This window comes from Gopherus evgoodei, chromosome 7, assembly GCF_007399415.2.
Source record: "Gopherus evgoodei ecotype Sinaloan lineage chromosome 7, rGopEvg1_v1.p, whole genome shotgun sequence".
Classification (NCBI taxonomy): Eukaryota; Metazoa; Chordata; order Testudines; family Testudinidae; genus Gopherus; species Gopherus evgoodei.
In genome coordinates, this window is record NC_044328.1 from 45,594,654 (window position 1) to 45,614,083 (window position 19,430).

The following is a 19,430-nucleotide window of genomic DNA, read 5'->3' on the forward strand; positions in this document are numbered from 1 at the left end:
GTCCTCCAGTAGTATCAGACATTAGGAGGAAGGTCCAGTGGTAAGGACAGAGAAGGTGTTGGGAGGAGGCCATGGGGAAGTAGCCCAGGGAGTTGTAGCTGTTGCACAACTGTACCAAGAGGCACTCTAGACAGCTGCAGTCCACAGGGCCCTGGGCTGGAACCTGGAGTAGAGGGCGGGCCCGGGGTTCCCCTCAACCTCCCAACTCCTGATCAAACACAGAAGGAATTGACCTGGACTGTGGCTTCTACCAGAGGGGAAGGTCTCTGGGCTATTTCCTGACCCACAGGGTGAATCTGTGAGGCAAGCAAATCTGCCAAGGTAGAGGAGGAACTTTGTCACAGAGTGCTTTTTTACCAATCTAAAATTAAGCACTTTTTTTTTTAATGCCCACCATCATAAAAAACAAAAACAAAAGCCCTGCAGTGAATTCAAATAGGAAAACTTGGTGCTAGGCCTGAAACCTGTGTGTGTTTGTCCCGGGGGGAGTTGTCCACCAATACCTAGGCTATTGGCTAGTAAGCCAAAATATTATGGCATGTTTCTAAGCTCCATCTATTTGTGACAACAAAATGAGGATGCTGTTCATAGACTCTGTGGAGCTTTATATTATATTATCCCTTTTCTTTTTTTAATGCAGTGGTGTTGGAACAACTTTTTATAGTGGGGGGTGGCTGAAAGCCATTTAACGAAACTATAAACCCTATATATGATGGAAACCACTTCAAGCCAGAAGGTACTGCCACACCTTCAGTACTCCTAGTTTCAGCATCCCTGCTTGAATGCTTTCATCACTAGTGAAATGGGTACCACTGCTGATTTAAATTATCAGGCTTCAGAATTCTCACCTTGCTGACATGAATAGGGGTAGTTTATTCCTTCTCGGAGCTATTGTTTCAGGCTGCCTGCATACGTCAGGCAACATCACTGACGACAATGCCGTAGGAGGTGCATGAGCAATAAGCAGATGTGGAAGCAAAGGCAATTATATTCCTGCTTATTATTCCTATTATGTCTTTCAGGAACTTATCTAAACTCCCTAAGGACACTATATTTAGGCTAGATCATGAAGAAGGAATTTCTGGTATTGATGCCCCCCTAAGAAATCTTTCTAAACTGATGGAGAATTCTTCTGCCAGGTTTGTAGAATTGAATTGTTTTCAAATATCGTTTAGTAATTGTGTAAATGTTCTCTCTGATAGTAATTTTGTCTAATTCTTTTTTTTTCTCCCTAGTGAAAGCTTCGTACTTAATAATGACTTCCACAAACCACAGTTCATCCAGCGCTTGAGCTCTGTTCTTCCTCCTGAAGCAAAGGAAACTGTTGCAAACATTTTAAAGGGTACACATTATATTTAACTCATAGTAGCAGCTTAAATGTTTCTTTATTTTTTGTAGGACTTCCCATGTGCATTGACTGATACAATTAATCTGTTTAGAAATACATACATCAATTGCAAAGCACCTGGCACCTTACATCAATAAAGTGTGAGCCTTTCTCCTTTAAGATTCAGATCTGAGCAACTCCAACTTGCCCTTATTTCTACTATTAAATTAGTCTTAAACCAGTAAAAAGGTGTACATGTCTTGTGCATTTAAGCTCTTTAATTTTTTCCTCTTGCAGACTATTGGAGGGAGCAGGTTCAAGAGAGATTTACCTTTCACTAAAAACACCCTTTTACTAGCCCAGAGAGTGTAACTATGAGAACAAACAGCAAAAGTGACCCTGTAGATTTGAACTTCCATGAGGGGTAGGGGGGTGCAGAGAGAGAGAGAATCTGTCAGATAACTTGACCCCAAATCACCTGAGGCTTTCTAGATCATAACCAACACTGGAAGCAAATATGTAGCCACTATGAAACACTGAGGTAGTGTTATGTACTTGTAGCAGTTTCTCTTCTCTTCTCCTTTCCCCCCCCCCATCGCCTCCTTTATCTGTAGTGTCCAGGTGTTTTTCAGGGGTAGCCCTTGATACAGTAACTTGTAGTAAACTAGTCTAAAAGATAAAAAATTGATTATTGTGTTAAGGTCTGCATCAGATAGGAATGGGTTCAGCCTCCTGGCTGGCAGCAAAAGGGGTAGAGGGAACAGAAGGAAGAAGAGCTGTGTGTACTTGAGAATTCAGAAGTAGTAATGGGTAAAGAATGACTCTAAGACTGCAAATCACACTGTTAAAGGTTAAAGATAATGACTTCTAGTAGAAAGTGCACTTGCAACACCTACTGATTAGTTTAAACCTTTCTTCCTGCTTGTCTGTTTCAACTGAGGTTTTGTCTGCACTACCTTGCTTTTAGCGATACGATTGTGCTGCTAAAAGGTGCGCAGTATAGCTGTTAGTCAGAAGGAGAAAACCCTCTTGCTGACCAAAAAAAAGATGATAAAGGTGGACCTGCCACGCGTGGCAGCGGCTTTGTCAGCAGGAGAGCACTCCTGCTGACAAAGCGCTGTTCACACCAGCGCTTTTCGTTGGTAAAACTTTTGTCATTTGGGGGTTTGTTTTCTGTTGGTTTTTTTAAACACCCCTGAACAACAAAAGTTTTGCTGATGAAATTCCAGTGTAGACAAAGCCTGAGTTTTATCTGGGCTTAACCTAGGCTGGGTAGCTTGCATCTGTTCTCTCCTGGGAAAGTGAACTCGTTCTGATGTTTCTCTTAAATAGTAAGATGCTCTGGCCTGCATTTTTTGTCTCCTCTTGAAGTATTGCATAAATGTCACTCTTGTTCAACAAAATGGAAACCCATATTTGAGATCCTGTGTAGAGGAAGAAAGGGAGGAACAAATCATAAGCTATTAAGATTAATTTACTACTTCTGGAGCCAGGATAGACAATGAATATCTGCTTTTCAGTATTTTTAAATAAACTCTTTAGATACCATTTGTAATGTTATAAAAAATTATGCACCGGTAAACAAGTCATCTTTTTGTTATGATGAGGGGTTTTTAGTGGGGAGAACTAGCAGTTGAGGTTGCATATAGGACTAACTACAAATATTTAACTTTTTTTCTTTTTCTAATTAAAGGTCTGAATAAGCCTCAAAAACAGGCAATGAAACAAGTGCTACTCTCAAAAGATTACACGCTCATCGTGGGTATGCCTGGAACAGGAAAAACTACTACAATATGTGCTCTAGTAAGACCATAATGTGACCTAATGTTAGAAGTAAATTGTTAATTTAAAAGCTTGGAGGGCAAGCATCAAATAAACTGTATGTGAAGCATCCTCTTCACAACTGAGATTTATACAGGACTGCTGTCTGTGTCATTTACACTGAAACAAATATGGAGCCAGCTTTACGATAAAGAACATTAGCCCTAGTAGAATGACAAAATGTATCCTTTGTTGTCAAGTGGTGTGTGTTTTAATCCCATCCACCAGTCCCATCCTGGAGGTGGGTGATGACATATTGATCGATTTACAATGTTTTAATGCTGTTACAATCCTTTGGCACCAGACTACAATAAAATCTTCAAATTTTGAAGGAGATCTGAGATTTGGAAACAAGCACTTCATTAGCAGTAGATATGGTGTGAGAACTCAAAGTTTGTCTGCACTGGAATGTTAAGTGCTGGTATAGCTGCACTAGTGCAAACTCCTGATGTTGGCCTGATTTATACTGGTGAAGCTTGCCCCATACAAATTGTGCTGCACTGGTTTGGGACAGAGGGTTTACATTGGTGGGTAAAATCCCAGTGTAGGCAAGAGCCTGCTTGGGACTCTTGTCCCCTCATATGACTTTTTGGCTTCCTAAGTCCAACATCAATTTAGAAAAATGTAGACTAATTATCCTTTTAAGAAATGAATTACTGATTCCTATATTCAAACTAATATCGGAGTTTTTCTTTTTTCTCTCCTTGCTACTCCTCTTATTTTAGGTCAGAATTCTTTATGCCTGTGGCTTCAGTGTTCTGCTGACAAGTTTTACACACACTGCTGTTGACAATATCCTGCTGAAGTTAGCCAGGTTCAAAGTAGGATTTTTGCGCTTGGGGCGAGCTCAGAAGGTTCATCCAGACATACGGAAGTTTACAGAGGAAGAAATTTGCAGATCTAAATCAATTAAATCTATAACTCATTTGGAGGAACTCTATAACAATCAAGTAAGAAAAATAATATTCAGTAGTCCTGCAGCATATTTAGGACAGTATAAATTAGTGTATCTATTACAAATGCTGTACAGAGACAAAACTTATCGCAGAAAGGTCTGGGTGCCTCAGTGATCAGAAAAAAAATCTTCAATTTCTGTCATCAATTCAAGTTTGGCCATTGTCTATTGTGAATCAGGTTACCATCTGAGTCGAGTGTGTGGGTTGTGGCTTGTGGGTGGGTTGTGTGGGGTATGGTGTGGTTTTTTGACATTTCTTTTGCTTGTGTGAAATGAAAATGAGCTGGTTAGTTCACTTCTTCTATTTGTATAATAGTAGTGTCTGAAGATCTTTGACTGTGGCCTCATTGTGCTAAACTAATAAAATAAATACACACACACACACACACTCACTCACTCACTCACTCACTCACTCACTCACCACTAAGACCATCCATTGCCCCCAGAGAACTTACAGGAAGGGTCTACATCACAAAAAACTCTGTTAGTTGTCTTGTTGGTAGGCTTCGCAGCGAAGCAGAGGACTGAATTGGTGTAGGAAGTGACTTAAGTGATCAAAGGTAAAAACTCCAGTCAGGGTGCAGTTGGGGTGAGGAAGATTGCACTGCCATCACCATATATGTCTTTAATCCAGAGAACAGGGACACTGATACTTCCTGGAGGTACCCACTACCTATCCTTAGTGTGAAGAAGTCTTGTTTGTCCCTGCCATGCGTCAGCACCCCCTCCACCTCCCCACCAGCCACTGACAACAGAAACACTCCCCATAGGCCCCACTATCATTCTGTAGATTAGCAATAGGCACACTCAAGCCCTCCAAGTGTGTACTTGGAATGTTCAGCCCCTGGCCCATTGGACACTTGCAGCATATTCCAAAGAAACAGTACACCCCAATTTACCAGTACCACCTCAGATTCCTGTTAAATCTGTTTATTTCGCAAGGCATAGCAATTCAAGTAATAGGAAGTAGAAATTTTGGAAACAAATGGTTACATACAAAAAAATAACACACATTCTGAGCCTAGACTTGATTAACGAGTCTCATGTCTAGTAGAGTATTGCTCACCCAAAATCCTTGCAGTATTACATAGCCAGCTGGCTGTGACCCTTGTTTCATGAGACAATCTTGGTGTAAGTTTTGTCTCCTAGGTAAAAGATTCGGAGTGCAACTGAATACACTAGGTTATACGGATCAATCTTTTGTCTTGATTTGTAAGCAGGACACCTCCTTGCTGTTTTTCTCCTGTAGATTTCCTCTTGTAATTTCACAGTATCTAAATGTGGATCTTGCTCAGTATGCAAATAGGCATACAGTGTTATGTAGGTATATAATACACAAGTGGCCAACCATTATCTTCTGCCTAAGGGGAATATCTCTGAGATAGTCACTGCCTGGTGACCTGCCTAGCTGTACAACTTTAAGAGCATCGTTTTCAGGATAGATATCGAACTTCTTAAATATTAGCCATACATATATTTGTCAATTATTATGACAATCAACTTTCTCAACAAAAGATCTCACATGCCACCCTTTGGTGAACTATTATGCAGATATATGACCAGGAGGGATCCCTGTAAAACCTCTGTACCCCCTGCCAGTTAACACCAAGTGGTCTCTGTCACAGACACCAATCTTGAGGGCAGTCAGTCCAGCACCATTCACAAGCTCCATATTTGTTTAATTGAATTTAAAAATAGAATCCTAACACTTAGCAGGAAAAATCATGAACAGAGATGTAATCTATGTATTCCAGAACTACTTTTGTTTTGTTTGTAAATCAATATATTGTAAAGTTTTTGGATTATATGGAGTTTTAAGGGCTATGTAAACTCAGACTCCCAGTATTAAGGGTTAATGGAGTTCTTAAAAAAAAAAAAAAGTAGCTTTATTTGATTAGAGGTCAGACTTATTAATGTAGAAATTGTATTTAAATATGAAAAGGGAAGAAAATATCTTTTTATCTGTAAGATATGTCTAATTTTTCAGCCAGTAGTTGCAACAACGTGCATGGGAGTAAACCATCCAATTTTTGCTCGGAAACTGTTTGACTTCTGCATAGTGGATGAGGCTTCTCAAATAAGCCAGCCAACCTGCCTGGGTCCACTCTTCTATTCACATAGGTTTGTGCTGGTGGGGGACCATCAACAGCTACCTCCACTTGTACACAACACAGAAGCAAGGTAGGATAAAATGCTATTGGAAAAACACAAAACGTGTGGTGTTGGGGCAACAAGTGGACTTTCAAGGCACTGACTTACACATCTGATATTTTTTAACAGAGAACTTGGCATGAGTGAAAGTTTGTTTAAGAGACTGGAACAAAACAAGAATGCTGTTGTCCAGTTAACTGTGCAGTACAGAATGAATAGGTATTTAAAACTATTTCAATTACTAGTGATTTTTTTTAATGTAAATTTCAATCTATAAAACTTGAAACCTGCTTTTGTTTTTAAACTTCATAGTAAAATTATGTCACTAAGTAACAAGTTGGTGTATGAAGGCAAATTGGAGTGTGGCTCAGAGAAAGTGTCAAAAGCCACTGTTATTCTGCCAAACTTAAAAAATTTGAAGCTGGAGCTGGAATTATTTGCAGATTCTTCAGAAACATGGTTGAAAGAAACCCTTGAGCCAAACAATCCTGTGTGTTTTCTTAACACAGAGAAGGTAAACTTTGCTTGCATAGTTCCCTTTATTTTCATGCTATCCTGTCTTCAAAATACTGTATTATTTTTATTTTGATGTTTGTAGACCATATTTGCAAATTGCTTAAAGTTTTTAAAATTCTTAAGGCTTTTCTCATCAAATTTGTACAACTTAGAGTATAGGCAACAGTACGTAGTCTTTTAAAAAAAAAAAAAAAAAAAGTCTCTTCCAGTTGTATACAAAGTGTTCTGAACTTCAAGTGCTGCATTAATTGAAATTATTTAGCCAAGAGACAGTCTCATCCTTGTTGTATGCTTACACTTTATGGTAAGCAGGCAAGAAGTCAATTCAGAAGTCTGAGCATTGGCTGTCTTGAAATGTTTTAGCATCCAGCATCTTTAATGTTATGAAAAATTCTAAATGTGGTTTGTTTCTTGAAATATACCAACTTCATTAATATTGAGCCAAATTCTGCACTCAGTTATAAGAATGCAACATGAGTGACGTTACTGGAAGTTCTGAATGTGTAACCAAATGGTATCCCTTTCTAACCGTTAGGAGACTGTTTGTTTGTTTCTGAAGGTTTTCCATGGGGCAGATACGAGTTGCTTAGGATGAACGTTTCCAGCAGCAAGGCAGATTGTGACACTCTGGTTGTAGGGAATTTTCACAAAATCTTTCTCTTTGGACTGTACCCCTATATAATCTGCCTTGCTGTTCTGTGTCTGACTGTGGGCTGGAAGCTAACTTGCGGGAGAGAGTGAATTACTTTTGGAATGTATGATGATCATTCATGGGGACTGGAGATGGAATTATCTCCAGGGAAGGAAGGAGGCTGGATTGGAGCACTTCAATGGTTGTGGGAGGAGAATGAGTGTTGTGGGCAGATAACTTTGTGCTCTAGCCACTATACAACACTGCCTAAGGCTGTGTCTATACTGCAAGCATTACAGTGGCACAGCTGCGCCACTGTAAGGTATGCAGTGTAGCCACTCTTTGTCGGCAGGAGAGAGCGCTCCTGCCGATAAAATAAAACCACCCCCAATGAGGGGTGGCGGCTTTGTTGGTTGGAGAGCAACCCCCACCGACAAAGAGCTGTCCACACTGGTGCTTTTCATTGGTACAGCTCTTGTCGGTCAGGGTGGGTTTTTTTTTATTTTTTTCCACACCCGACTGACAAGTTTTACTGATGAGAATGCAGTGTAGGCATAGCCTAAGTCCTGTAAGGGAGGCAGCATGGTGTAGTGGTTAGAGCAGGTGATTGGGAGTTGAGAATGTTAGCGTTTCTCATCTCTAAAACTGATTTTAGTCCCTTCTATATCACTCTACAATGGCTTTGCCAGTCTCTATGGCAACTGGAGGAAGTACAGATCTTTTTTCTGAGCCAGGGATTGGTCAACTGCCCCCTCAATGAACTCTCCAGAATTCCCAGCCTCCAAGCAGCACAGACAGCAGAGTCCAGGTCTCCCTTTGTAGCACTTTCACAGGAGCTTGTCCATGCCCCCTTCTGTGGCTGGCTACCAGAAAGATTTAACTAAATGTATCTCAATTTCTTCATTAGCTTTGAGGATTTTCTTAAAACTGTTAAAGTATATATTTTTTGTGTTTGTTGTGGCTTTCTGACGAGGGTGTGAAGGTACAGCACCTCTCTTTCCCTCTTCATAAATGTCATAGAAGGCTGCTGGAACTTTGCTTCCAGATGGCGTGTGGTCAAGGTCCATGCCAAGATGGTTGAGTTACTTTTTAATTGTATAGGAGTTTATCAAATCCTACACATCCCCTGCCCGCCTCCCCAGTGCTGGTTTACTGCTTTCTATCCAGGGTTGTCTTTTTCCTGTCTGTTGCTTGCTTGTCAAGTAGTGTGAAAGGAAGCAGTTTTTCCTCTATTAAATTCCTAAATTTCATTTATGCAGTCTAGTGTCTCCTACAATTCTGTGAAACCTGGGCTGTTCTGGAAATGGTTCAGCATCACACTGTAGCCTGTGTTGTCCGTGCCTCCAGAACTCTCGTTTCTGTGGTAGCAGTTAGCAGTGGTTTGCTTTGCTGCTGACCAATTCCTTTGCTAACTTTGATTTTTTTTTTTTTTTTTAGTGTGTTTTCAGGAATAGTAAACTTCTCCTTTCCTGGATCAGATAATTGGCAGCATGGTGGCCTTGCAAAGCACCTTCCCTCTGACACACACCTGCTGCCCCTCAGGCAATGGGAGAGCTGTCCTGGAAACATCAGGCTAAATAAAAGCAGCCATCTATATTGAGGCAGCATTTACAGTCTCTTCAGAGGGTGAATTATTCCCCTCCTATTTGTAGCCATCTGATCCTGAGGAGCAGCAACTTCAGTGCAGAAAGGCCTGATCAGGAGCTTCTGGGCATTTTGGCGAGAGAATCTAAGGACAAGGTTGATGCTAAATGCTGCAAAAGACCTGGAAGGAAAAGCCCTTTTAGAATCCTTGAAGTCCTTTTTTCTTAGCCCAGGATACTGAAGTGGGTCCACAGCTTCCCCCAAGATGAATCTGCGGCTTCCTATGAACAGACCCCATCCCCCATGCAGAGGGAGTGAAGACCCAAAGGGGAGGAGACAGAGAAACATCTAGAGGATTCCAGGCTCTTGATAAAAAGAGCCACAAGAGACCTTATCCGAGCCACAACAATGCAGGAATCCCAGAAGAAAAGGCAAAAAGAGCCAAACACAAAGGAAGCATAAAAAGAAAAGAAAAAAATATAAAAGACCACACTTTCATCCTCTGGCACTCCTCCTCTTCCTGCTCCTCCATTAAGGGAGAACTTTCTGATTCAGGCTCTGAGCAGAACAAGGAGAAAAACAGCCAAGGTTTTTTCCCCAAGACGAATTTGCTACTGTGTGCAGGAAAATGCCATCTTGTGTACAGCTCCAACCAGATGAGGTGTTAGATGAGAATTCAAAGGGTGAATACCTGCCAGGGAAATCCCTTCCTGAGAAAAGAAATTCCAATGCATCCTTTTTTTGAAGCTGTAACCAGAGATTAATGGGAACACCTTGATAAGGTAAAGCATACAAGCAAAATATATACTTAGCATTTTTTGACTGATGCATGTTTTACAGCATCGATCAGAAATACCAAAGGTAGAGGCCACCCTTAGAAGGAGTCTTTGATTTTTCTCAGCTGCTTTGAGCATCCATGTATGCTTCCTGTTTTGGAAGAGGTGAAGTGGCCTGACTATATAATATCTAAAGGCCCTGGATGACAAGGATCATCCTGACTTCAGGACTATCCTTAAGAGATTGTCCCTGGTAACGGCTTATGTTCGCTAAGCCATCTGCAATTAAATGAGGTTCTCAGCCAGAGACATGGCATGCAAATCAGCAACCTGGTCTGTTTTTATGCACTTGGATAGCAGATGGCCACTCCAAACAAATCCAGAGGTCTTAAACATGATCTTAGTCACTTGGCCTTTCATCTGTGGCGCTTTCACCAGGAACAGAAAGCTTGACACTGTATTTCGCAATGGAAACAATTTACAGATCACTAGGCACAGATGTTCTTTCATACAAGTGGCTGAAGCGCTTTCTTTATGCATTCCCACAACTTCTGCTTGCAGAAGGGGTGATTGAGAAGATAAAATGAAAGGAAGCAAAATTGATAGTTCTAGCTCCACACTTGCCAAGCAGATAAGTTTTCAGATTTGGAGACCTGGCATTGGATCAACCAGTGAGTCCACAAATCCTTCACCAAGGTCCCATTCTCTAGCCCAAGTTGTCTCCATGTGACAACAGAGCTATTGAGAGGAAAGCATTAAGTGCACCCTGTTTTCCTCCAAGGTGAATCAGGACTGTACTGGCCTCCGTATAGACTTCGATGCTTAAAGGCTACTTCTCCATCTGGGCATGGGTAAGCTCATGGTGCCATGCAGATAGAAATCCCAAGGACCCTGGAATGTCACACATTCTGGATTTCCTTCAGAACCGTATGGACAAGGGACTGTTGCCTAACACTGTAGAACATTAGTTGTCAGATTTAAGCCGTGTCTTACCACACTGCGTCCTTGGGCTCCTCAGCTGAAAGTTTGCAGGCTGCAAGATTTCTCAGAGCGGTCAAACTGGCTGTAGACAAACTTGGATTTACCACTGGTGCTAAAATCCTTAACCGCTTCCATTTGAACTGTTAGCTGTTAAGCCTTTTTAGTTTAAGAAACCTTGCTTCTTGGTTGCTAGCATGTCTGCTAGATGTGTCTTGGAGTTGGCAGCTCAGGAACCATACTGTGTCCCCTATGATAACAAGGTGGTTTTAAGGACTCCAGAATTTTTCTTATCAAAGGTGAATTCCTCTTTTAATTCTAGATGTGCCAGGAAATGAGCTTCTCCTCATTTTTGTCCAAAACCAAAAAGGTGCGGTATAATCTGGATGTACTTAGAACACCAAAGTTCTACCCTCAGGTGCATTGAATCATTGAGAAGATCAGGCTCCTTGTTCATGTTCTTTCATCTAGAATTCTAAGGCCTTCAGGTATCCAAACTATTCCTGGCCAGATGGATTAAGTTGTTATGCATTGTGGTGACACAAAAGGCACCAGCTAAACCTGCTCTTGAAGAGGTGTGTTTTAATTCTTTTATGATCTCTAGCAACCGCTTGGCAGAATGACATGTGCCTCAACTGAGGAAACTTTCAGGACAGCAACATGGTGTTTTATCAACACCTTTATCAAACACTTTAAGACGGACTTTCTATCCTCTTCAGAGGCCTCCTTTGGAAGGAAGGTGCTGTATGCAGTGATCCAAAAATAACTTGCCATTTTACTGTCAAGGGGAGACTTCTATATTTCAGTCTGTTTCTTTGTCTTTCTCTTACTACTTACTTTCCAAGCATCACAAAATTGTGGGAGATGCTGGGCTATGAAATCAAAAAAACACTTTACCTAATTATCTTTTTGCTAACAGCATCTCTTCTAATTCTGTCCTCGCTGATATGACTTCTGTAGTCAAGGGGCAACATTTATTTTGTCTAGTTTGTGAAGAAGGTAGCCTACTGTACATAGTTCACTGCTTGATATTAAGGCTATTATTTGATTATGTGCTAGGGTTTCTACACAGCTTCGGAATGACTCTTCTGGTCGGCACCTGGAGAAGGGGAGCATGACCAGTATGGGCTGAACAACTTCCAAAACTGTAGAGCAAGGGTAGGCAACCTATGGCACCCAGGCCAAAGGCGGCAGCATGCAAGCTGATTTTTCAGTGGCAATCACACTGCCTGGGTCCTGGCTACCCATCCAGGCGGCTCTGCATTTTAATTTAATTTTAGATGAAACTTCTTAAACATTTTAAAAACCTTATTTACTTTACATACAACAATAGTTTAGTTATATATTATAGACTTTTAGAAAGAGACCTTCTAAAAATGTTAAAATGTATGACTGGCATGTGAAACCTTAAATTAGAGTGAATAAATGAAGACTCACCACACTGCTTCTGAAAGGTTGCCGACCGCTGCTGTAGAGAGTAGGGGAACAGCCCAAGTATCACAGAATTGTGTGAGACATTGCTAGAAGAAAGGAAGCAATGAGGTAAGAAACTTTCCATTGTCAAAACTCTGTTGGAAGTGGCTTCAGTTGAAGAGTACTTACAAATTTTATTTCTAAAGCTGAAAAATACTATTATTCTGGAGAGTTCTTCCTGAGGGGTGGTCCTAAGACCAGGTTCAGTTTGAAATAAAAAATGATCTGCCTCCAGTTACCATGGAGACAGAATCACCCCTGTGAAGACTGACATGGAGGTTCCTAGAATGGAAAGTCACAGATAAACAGAATTTTCATTTTCTGTGACATGTGGACAAGCCACTTTGTGCTTCAGTTTCCCAGCTGTAAAACAGGGATAGCCACCTGGATAAATTGCTTTGTGATTTTAGGATGAAAGTTGCTATTTGATTATTAGTAGTTTTACATGAGCAAGTGTAATACAATTTCATTGAATTACTGAACAAAATATAACTTGTGCGTATGATAGTCATTTGAGTTTTTATACAGGTTCCAGCACCAGAACAGGCAGAAAAAGGTGGTGTAAGTAACGTGACAGAAGCCAAACTAGTACTCTTCCTCACCTCCTTCTTTATTAAGGTATCTCTCTTTTAATGTTTGGAGGGAGGGCAAAATAATTGTACTTTAACAATGGTATAAAACTACTGGAGAATGCAAACCTGCATGTTTAGGAATGAACTAGAACTTCAAGAGTAAACTGAAGGCTAGTTGAATGGCAGTCCAATGCATGGGTTATAATTTCAGGATCTCATTTTGTCTCCTGCCCCTAGCCTGGCTGGGGCTACAGTGCATTGAGGCAGCATGTTTGGTCCTTGAAGGAATGGGGAAGCGCCTCTTTCCTCTTCAGCGACTTCTAGAGTGAACTTGGGGTGGCATTGACTGACATACTCTGGTGAAAGCTATGTTCAGCCTTCTGAAGGACCATCAGCTACAAGGGATTTAAAGTATGAAGTAGAGGGAGAAATGAGGACTTGGAGGACCCCTTCCCTCCTCAAGTGCCAGGGAAGGCCAAAGTGTGGGGCCTGATTTTAACTAATAACTGTGCTTAGACTTCCATTGATAAATGATTAGTCATATTCTGTAGCATTGGGAGTTCCTAGAGGATCTCTTGGTTGTAGAACAGACCCCAAACTAACTAGACTGTCATGTTTTCAAATCACTCTTTCGCTTTTTCTTTCCATTAAGGCTGGCTGTAAAGCTTCAGATATTGGTATCGTATCTCCATACAGACATCAGTTAAAGATAATCACTGACTTGATGACATGCTCATGTATCAGTACAGTGGAAGTAAATACTGTGGACAAATACCAAGGAAGAGACAAAAGTATCATAATAGTATCTTTTGTTAGGAATAACAATGATGGAAATGTGAGTGGACTACATTTAACTAAATGATTCAAAGACATTTCACAAAGTTAAGACTACCATTAACTGAAATCTTCAATATAAGACATAAATACTTTTTACTGAACATGCATGAATATGTTTGTCATAATTACATCTATAACAATTGCACTTACACTGGGAAAACAGAGTGCATAGTTGGCATTTACAAAGTAATATAGACAGATTAAGGATATTTTTGTTAAAATGCATTTTTAATTGTATAGTGTCAACAATTTGCTCAACACTTTGATAGCATGCTTATATTTTAAAATGAAACATTTTAAATTCAAATTTAGTTAATTCATACTGTTTGGCTTTGTTCTCACTTGAATAATGAAAATAAATTAGTGGGTTTAACCTTTTCATATTTCTAACCACTTTCATTTTTTCTCCTCCTCTAGCATATTGTTTTAATGTTTGGATTGGAAAAACTTAACAGTGATTTAACAATGTTATTAGGATTAAAATAATGATAATTTATGTTGGCTAATTTTTTTTAATCTTATAGAAACATAATTTGGAACTAAATTTTACATGTTCTTTTTTAAGAAATATAAGCAATCTTCCTGAGATTTAAAAAATTGAAGATGGGTTGTACTTTTACACTTGTAATTCTTTTAAAAAGTTGGAATGTATGGTGAGAGAGAGAGAATAAATAATTATATTAATTTCAACAGCTTGGAACACTTCTGATGGACTGGAGGCGTCTTAATGTTGCTATTACAAGAGCGAAGCACAAATTAATCATGCTGGGCTGTGTTCCATCACTGTGCCGCTATCCTCCTTTAGAGAAGTTACTCTGCCATTTAAATGCTGAAGGCATGATATCCTTTTCCTATGCATTTCTGTATATCCTGATACTCTTCCAGGATAAATATGTTCTCCTTAGTTTTAATATTTGAAAATGTGATAAATTACAATAGTTGAAACTGCATACTTCTATTGAAACAGACTGGAATTGTATGCTGAGAAGAGTATATACTACAGAGAGTGTTTTCAAGGGAAGGAAAAAGTGCTGCTAGACTGGGGAGCTGAAGCTCTGTAGCATGGGAATTGCATTTTCAATTTGCCATAAATATACATTATTCTTAGAATAGACAACCTTAATATTTGCCCATATTTGTAACTGCATTTTTGCCAACAGCTTTTCATTTAGTAATGGATGTTGGGGTGAAAGTCCTCTTTGAACATTAACTATGAAACAATTTCAGTAAAATACTTTGTACCATGGTCCCCATCTCAGTGCTGTAGACTTCTATGTTGCAGCTACTCTACTTATTCAGTAACTTAACAGTTGAATATGCAGCATCTCAAGAAGAACAGGGAGCACCTTCTAGATATTGTAGATTCTTCATCTTGCAAAGTTGTAATAGCTTATTGAATTACAAGTTCTCTTATTCACTATGGTCTTCCCCATTGGCTATTGCTACTATGAAACATATTCTGTGTTCTCTCATGATATGTAATCAACACCAGCAGCCAAAGGAGGCTATTCACATGCCATTTCCTTGAATGTTTTGTCTAGTGTCAGGAGTTGTATCTGTAACAGAGCTGTAGCAAGATTTGGGGCAACGTGGCCTGTACTACATGTTCAACCTGTATTATAGTGGGAAAAGTTACCCCTTTAATATGTTTAGTTGGTATGCTTTGGGTCCAGCTAATAAGTGAGTCCAAAATTTGTAATTGTGTCTTCCACAATTTGCAAATCAGCTTTGATTTTAATGGCTTGTTTACACAATGTGGCAAGAGTCTCTAAAGTGGTGTGACTTGCAAAGTCTGCCTGCCATAGAACCTGGTGACGTACTCTAAAATTTGGCTGGGCCAAATCTGAGAGGATGGTGGTGTGACCTTTATGCATCAGGTTGCAAAACTCAGAATGGGGAGCCGGGCCCAGCCCCAGGGGATAGAAGCTGCTGCAATGGGATGAGTGCAGGGCCAATTTGCTCATCAATCTTCCCTTGCACACGAGGCTAGAAGTGTGTTATTGTCCAAGTTCAGTGATGGGCTAATGCGCCCCTGGACATGGCACCCCATCTAGAACCTTCCTGTGATCCAGACATACTGTTTGGGAAACCCTGAGCAAGGCTACACTTTTTAACATTTTAAACTAAAGCTACATAAAAACAGGCCTCTATTTAACCCTGTTTTTCTATCTATCCATTGTATAGTCCACTAGATGTGGTTAGCATGTCAACTTTTTTTTTTCATTTTCTTCAAACGTGTGGAGAGAGAGGGCATGTATTTAAAAGGAATTGTACTGATAGTGCAATAATTAATAAGGCTCCTAGAACTGAAAAAATTGGTATCTTTATATACATAATCTCTTGTTCATTGAGTCTTCATTAGACTTTGTCTCTTCTCAGAGTAATTAGAGAAACCTATAACTGGTAAAAGAGAGCCCGTGAAGTGGGAAGGTTTGAAAATGGCATTGTGTTATTTCCAAAAATTACTTTTGACACAAGACAGACCCTTACACTTATAAACTGACTTTTGCAAGAACAAAATATTATCCAAGTATTTGAAGTTTATTTTCCTTAACTTTTTATTACATTTTCAATCTTCCATCAGGAGCACATGAACGTGTCTATCAGTGTAGCCTCCTTTGACTATAAAGATGAAGAATTTGAGGAAGAGAGTCATCTTGTTCATTTTCTACATGTGCTGCTGAATGCAAATAATGGTTTAGTAGACTATGGATGCTGAGTGCAGCATGTAGTCTGAATGGATTTGATTTCAGTCGGCTTTCTCAAAACTGTAGAAGTTTCTTTTCACCATATTGCACAAATTCTTATAAAGAAAACAGGTAATTTTATTACTGGTGTGACACTACCATATCAGTAGCACAAAAGTCTTCACTTCTAGAGGCACTAGATAGCTAATCTTGTATTCCATTTTCCTTTGGATATATATTTATCTATATATTTCTTGTGGGTTATAAAAAATTGCTTACTTGCCACTCAGTACAAATAATAGACACTGCTTTGAGTGACAATACATTTGGGATCATTTTGGCTTTGGAGATTTTAAAATGTAGTTCTTACATCAAAATTCCCTTCTTTCTTGCAAACTGTAAGATTGTGTTTTTGTGCCTCTTAGAAAATGAGGAGTTCCCTTTTCTATTTCCAATGCCCATCCTGTGGCCTTCTTTTTAAAGTCTATCCTACGTGTAAGAATATAACACTCTTTTATGTTTTCATACATAATTGTATTCTAGACTTCTCACACTGACACAACTTGATAACATATTTCCATCTTGCGCTAGCTTATGGATATGTTCTGAGAAATGTGATGTTGATATACCTATTCGCCTTTAAGAGTTAAATTATTTTAGCAAATGAAAGCTTTTAAAAAACTTATTGGGTGAAATCCTAGCCAACCTTGAAGTCAGTGGCAAGACTCTTTGACTTTAATGGAGCCAGGATTTCATATGTAGTATTCGCTTTCTTTTGGGAGTTGTTGGGTTGGGGACAGATTTGTAACTTACTGTTAATAAACTTACATGCCAGGTTGTTTCCTTAACTGATGCAAATTTCCCTTTACTTGACACAGTATAAGAAAGCTGAAATAGAACTACCTCATGCTTAATGCTTTAGTTTATGCTATTAACCTAACGTTAATTTGTAGATTTTAACTTTTGACTCTTCAAAAAGACACACATGCTATTCATTGTATTTTTTCACATTTATTTTCTTTAATGTCAAAGTTGTGTGCAAAGAGTTGTTCATGACTTTAGATGTGGGCATTTCTGGTTTTAAAATTCACTGTTTTTTTTTTGTAATATAATAAAAATTTGCTAAATTGTTATGATTGGGCTAGTTACGGCACTGCTTGAATCAAACAAAATATCAGTATTTTCAGTTGAAATGTGTAGACACAATGACTTGCTGTGTAACTGAACTTCTCATGTATGTTACTTCTTTTTTTTTCAATAGCAGCATAAGCAGCTGGTGAAAGATCATAGAATATCAGGGTTGGAAGGGACTTCAGGAGGTCATCTAATCCAGCCCTCTGCTCAAAGCAGGACCAATCCCCAGATTTTTACCCCAGTTCCCCAAATAGCCCCCTCAAGGATTGAACTTATAACCCAAGGTTGTATCAGGCCAATGCTCAAACCACTGAGCTATCCCTCCCCCCCTGAGCCCACTGCAATTCACTCTGCAGAGACAGCTTCTGTTGTGCAGGTTTGACCTAGCTACCCATTCTGTCCTGTTGGGTCTTGATGCTCGCAGATTCAAAGGAGTGCACCACTGGGTCACTTGATGTGCCTGCCTGTACACAAGTGGTTCCTCCTCCCCTGCAACATCTGCCTTACTCCCTTCTTGGCCCTGGAGCTGCTGGCCACTGGGCTTTATTGGCCAAGCTGCATGGGTGGTGGGCAGGGTTGGTGCAAGGATGTTTTGCGCCCTACGCGAATCTTCCACTTTCCGCACCCCTGCCCTGAGATGCCCCCTGGTGGCATCTCCCTGCCCCCCACCCTCCACCTTGAGGCACCCCCTGCCCCCGCTCACCCCTGCTCCAAGCATGAGCACCCCGAGCATGCCGTCGCTGCTTCACTTCTCCCACCTACCAGGCTGGCGGTGCCAATCAGCTTAGGAGCCGCCAGCGTGGTAGGCGGAAGAAGTGAAGCGGCCACGGCGTGCTCGAGGAGGAGGCGGGGCAGGGGTGAGCTGGGACAGGGAGTTCCCCTGTGTGCCACCCGCCCCCCCTTACTTGCTGCAGGCGGCCCTCCCTGAGCTCTCCTGCCCCAGCTCTCTCTGCCTAAAAGCCAGCAGTGACCAGGGCAGCCGAAGATCCAGCTGCCGCAGTCGCTGCCGAAGAAAATGGCACCTCCCAAATGGTTGCACCGGCCCTGGTGGTGGGCAGGCTCAGAAAGTAGATTAGGTATGGCTGAGCCCCTTTGAGTCTTAGCAACCTGCCACCTATGATAGGCAGCAAACAAATATTTAAAGGTGGGAAAGTTTTTTTTTTTTTTTTTTAAATTTGTGTATAAAAAAAAAAAATTATATCTGCTTCCAATACTTCAGTAAGCATGTTGGAGCAATCTGGCATCTCTTTCCACAGAATTTTTCCTTCAGTTTTGATTTGTCAGTAATTGCTTATGTTTTGAAGTTTGAGATATTTAATATTATAAGCCAAATCCTCAGCTGTTGGAAGTTGACATACACTGATTTATACCAGCAGAGGATCTGACCCTATTACTGATAATCAAAATCAGTATTATGATAACTTAAATGAAAAATTTGTAAAATTTCACTTACACTTCATGAAAATTAAGCATAAGGGTAAAAGTCAGCCATCTCTCTCTCCTTCAGTAGTTAAAATGTGCCCTCTTCAGAGTGGAGTTTAGCTGAAACTAAGAAATACCTACAGATAAAACTGCACTACATAAAACTCTTATGCCTGATTTTCTAAGTGGTGAATAAACACAAATTGTTTGATTCCAAACTTATTTTAGGCTAACACTTACAAATAAAGGCTAGTGCTAGCTGCTTCATTCAGCATGACTGTATCACTGCTGGCCTATAGGCACTTTTCTATTGCTTCTCATCTGTACTTTATAATCTCTTCCTGATATCTCTTCATGAATTTCCAGTTATCTTAAACTCAGTGTGGTTGAAGCTGAGCTCTTGATCTTTCCTGTCCAAGCCCTCTCTGTCTGTCACCATGGACATCACTGCTATCCTCCTCATCTAATATTTTTAAATGAGTAATTTTTAACTTGGCCCTCTGGCTGGATCTGTGTGTTCAGGCGATTTCTAAATCTTGCTGTTTATACTTGTCTAAAATCTAAAT

General features: G+C 40.2%; 1 protein-coding gene across 1 annotated transcript in view; it reads left to right on the forward strand.

Moving 5' to 3' along the window:
* The window catches only part of DNA2 (DNA replication helicase/nuclease 2), a 43,230-nt gene extending 25,648 nt beyond the window's left edge, over positions 1–17,582 (forward strand). The window contains 11 exon segments of the mRNA XM_030568717.1: positions 1,023–1,139; positions 1,236–1,342; positions 3,021–3,130; positions 3,874–4,098; positions 6,091–6,284; positions 6,384–6,473; positions 6,567–6,768; positions 12,741–12,830; positions 13,437–13,619; positions 14,315–14,461; positions 16,187–17,582. Of these exon segments, the coding sequence (XP_030424577.1) occupies positions 1,023–1,139; positions 1,236–1,342; positions 3,021–3,130; positions 3,874–4,098; positions 6,091–6,284; positions 6,384–6,473; positions 6,567–6,768; positions 12,741–12,830; positions 13,437–13,619; positions 14,315–14,461; positions 16,187–16,243 (1,522 nt within the window). The 3' untranslated portion in view covers positions 16,244–17,582.
* The last annotated feature ends 1,848 nt before the right edge of the window (positions 17,583–19,430 follow it).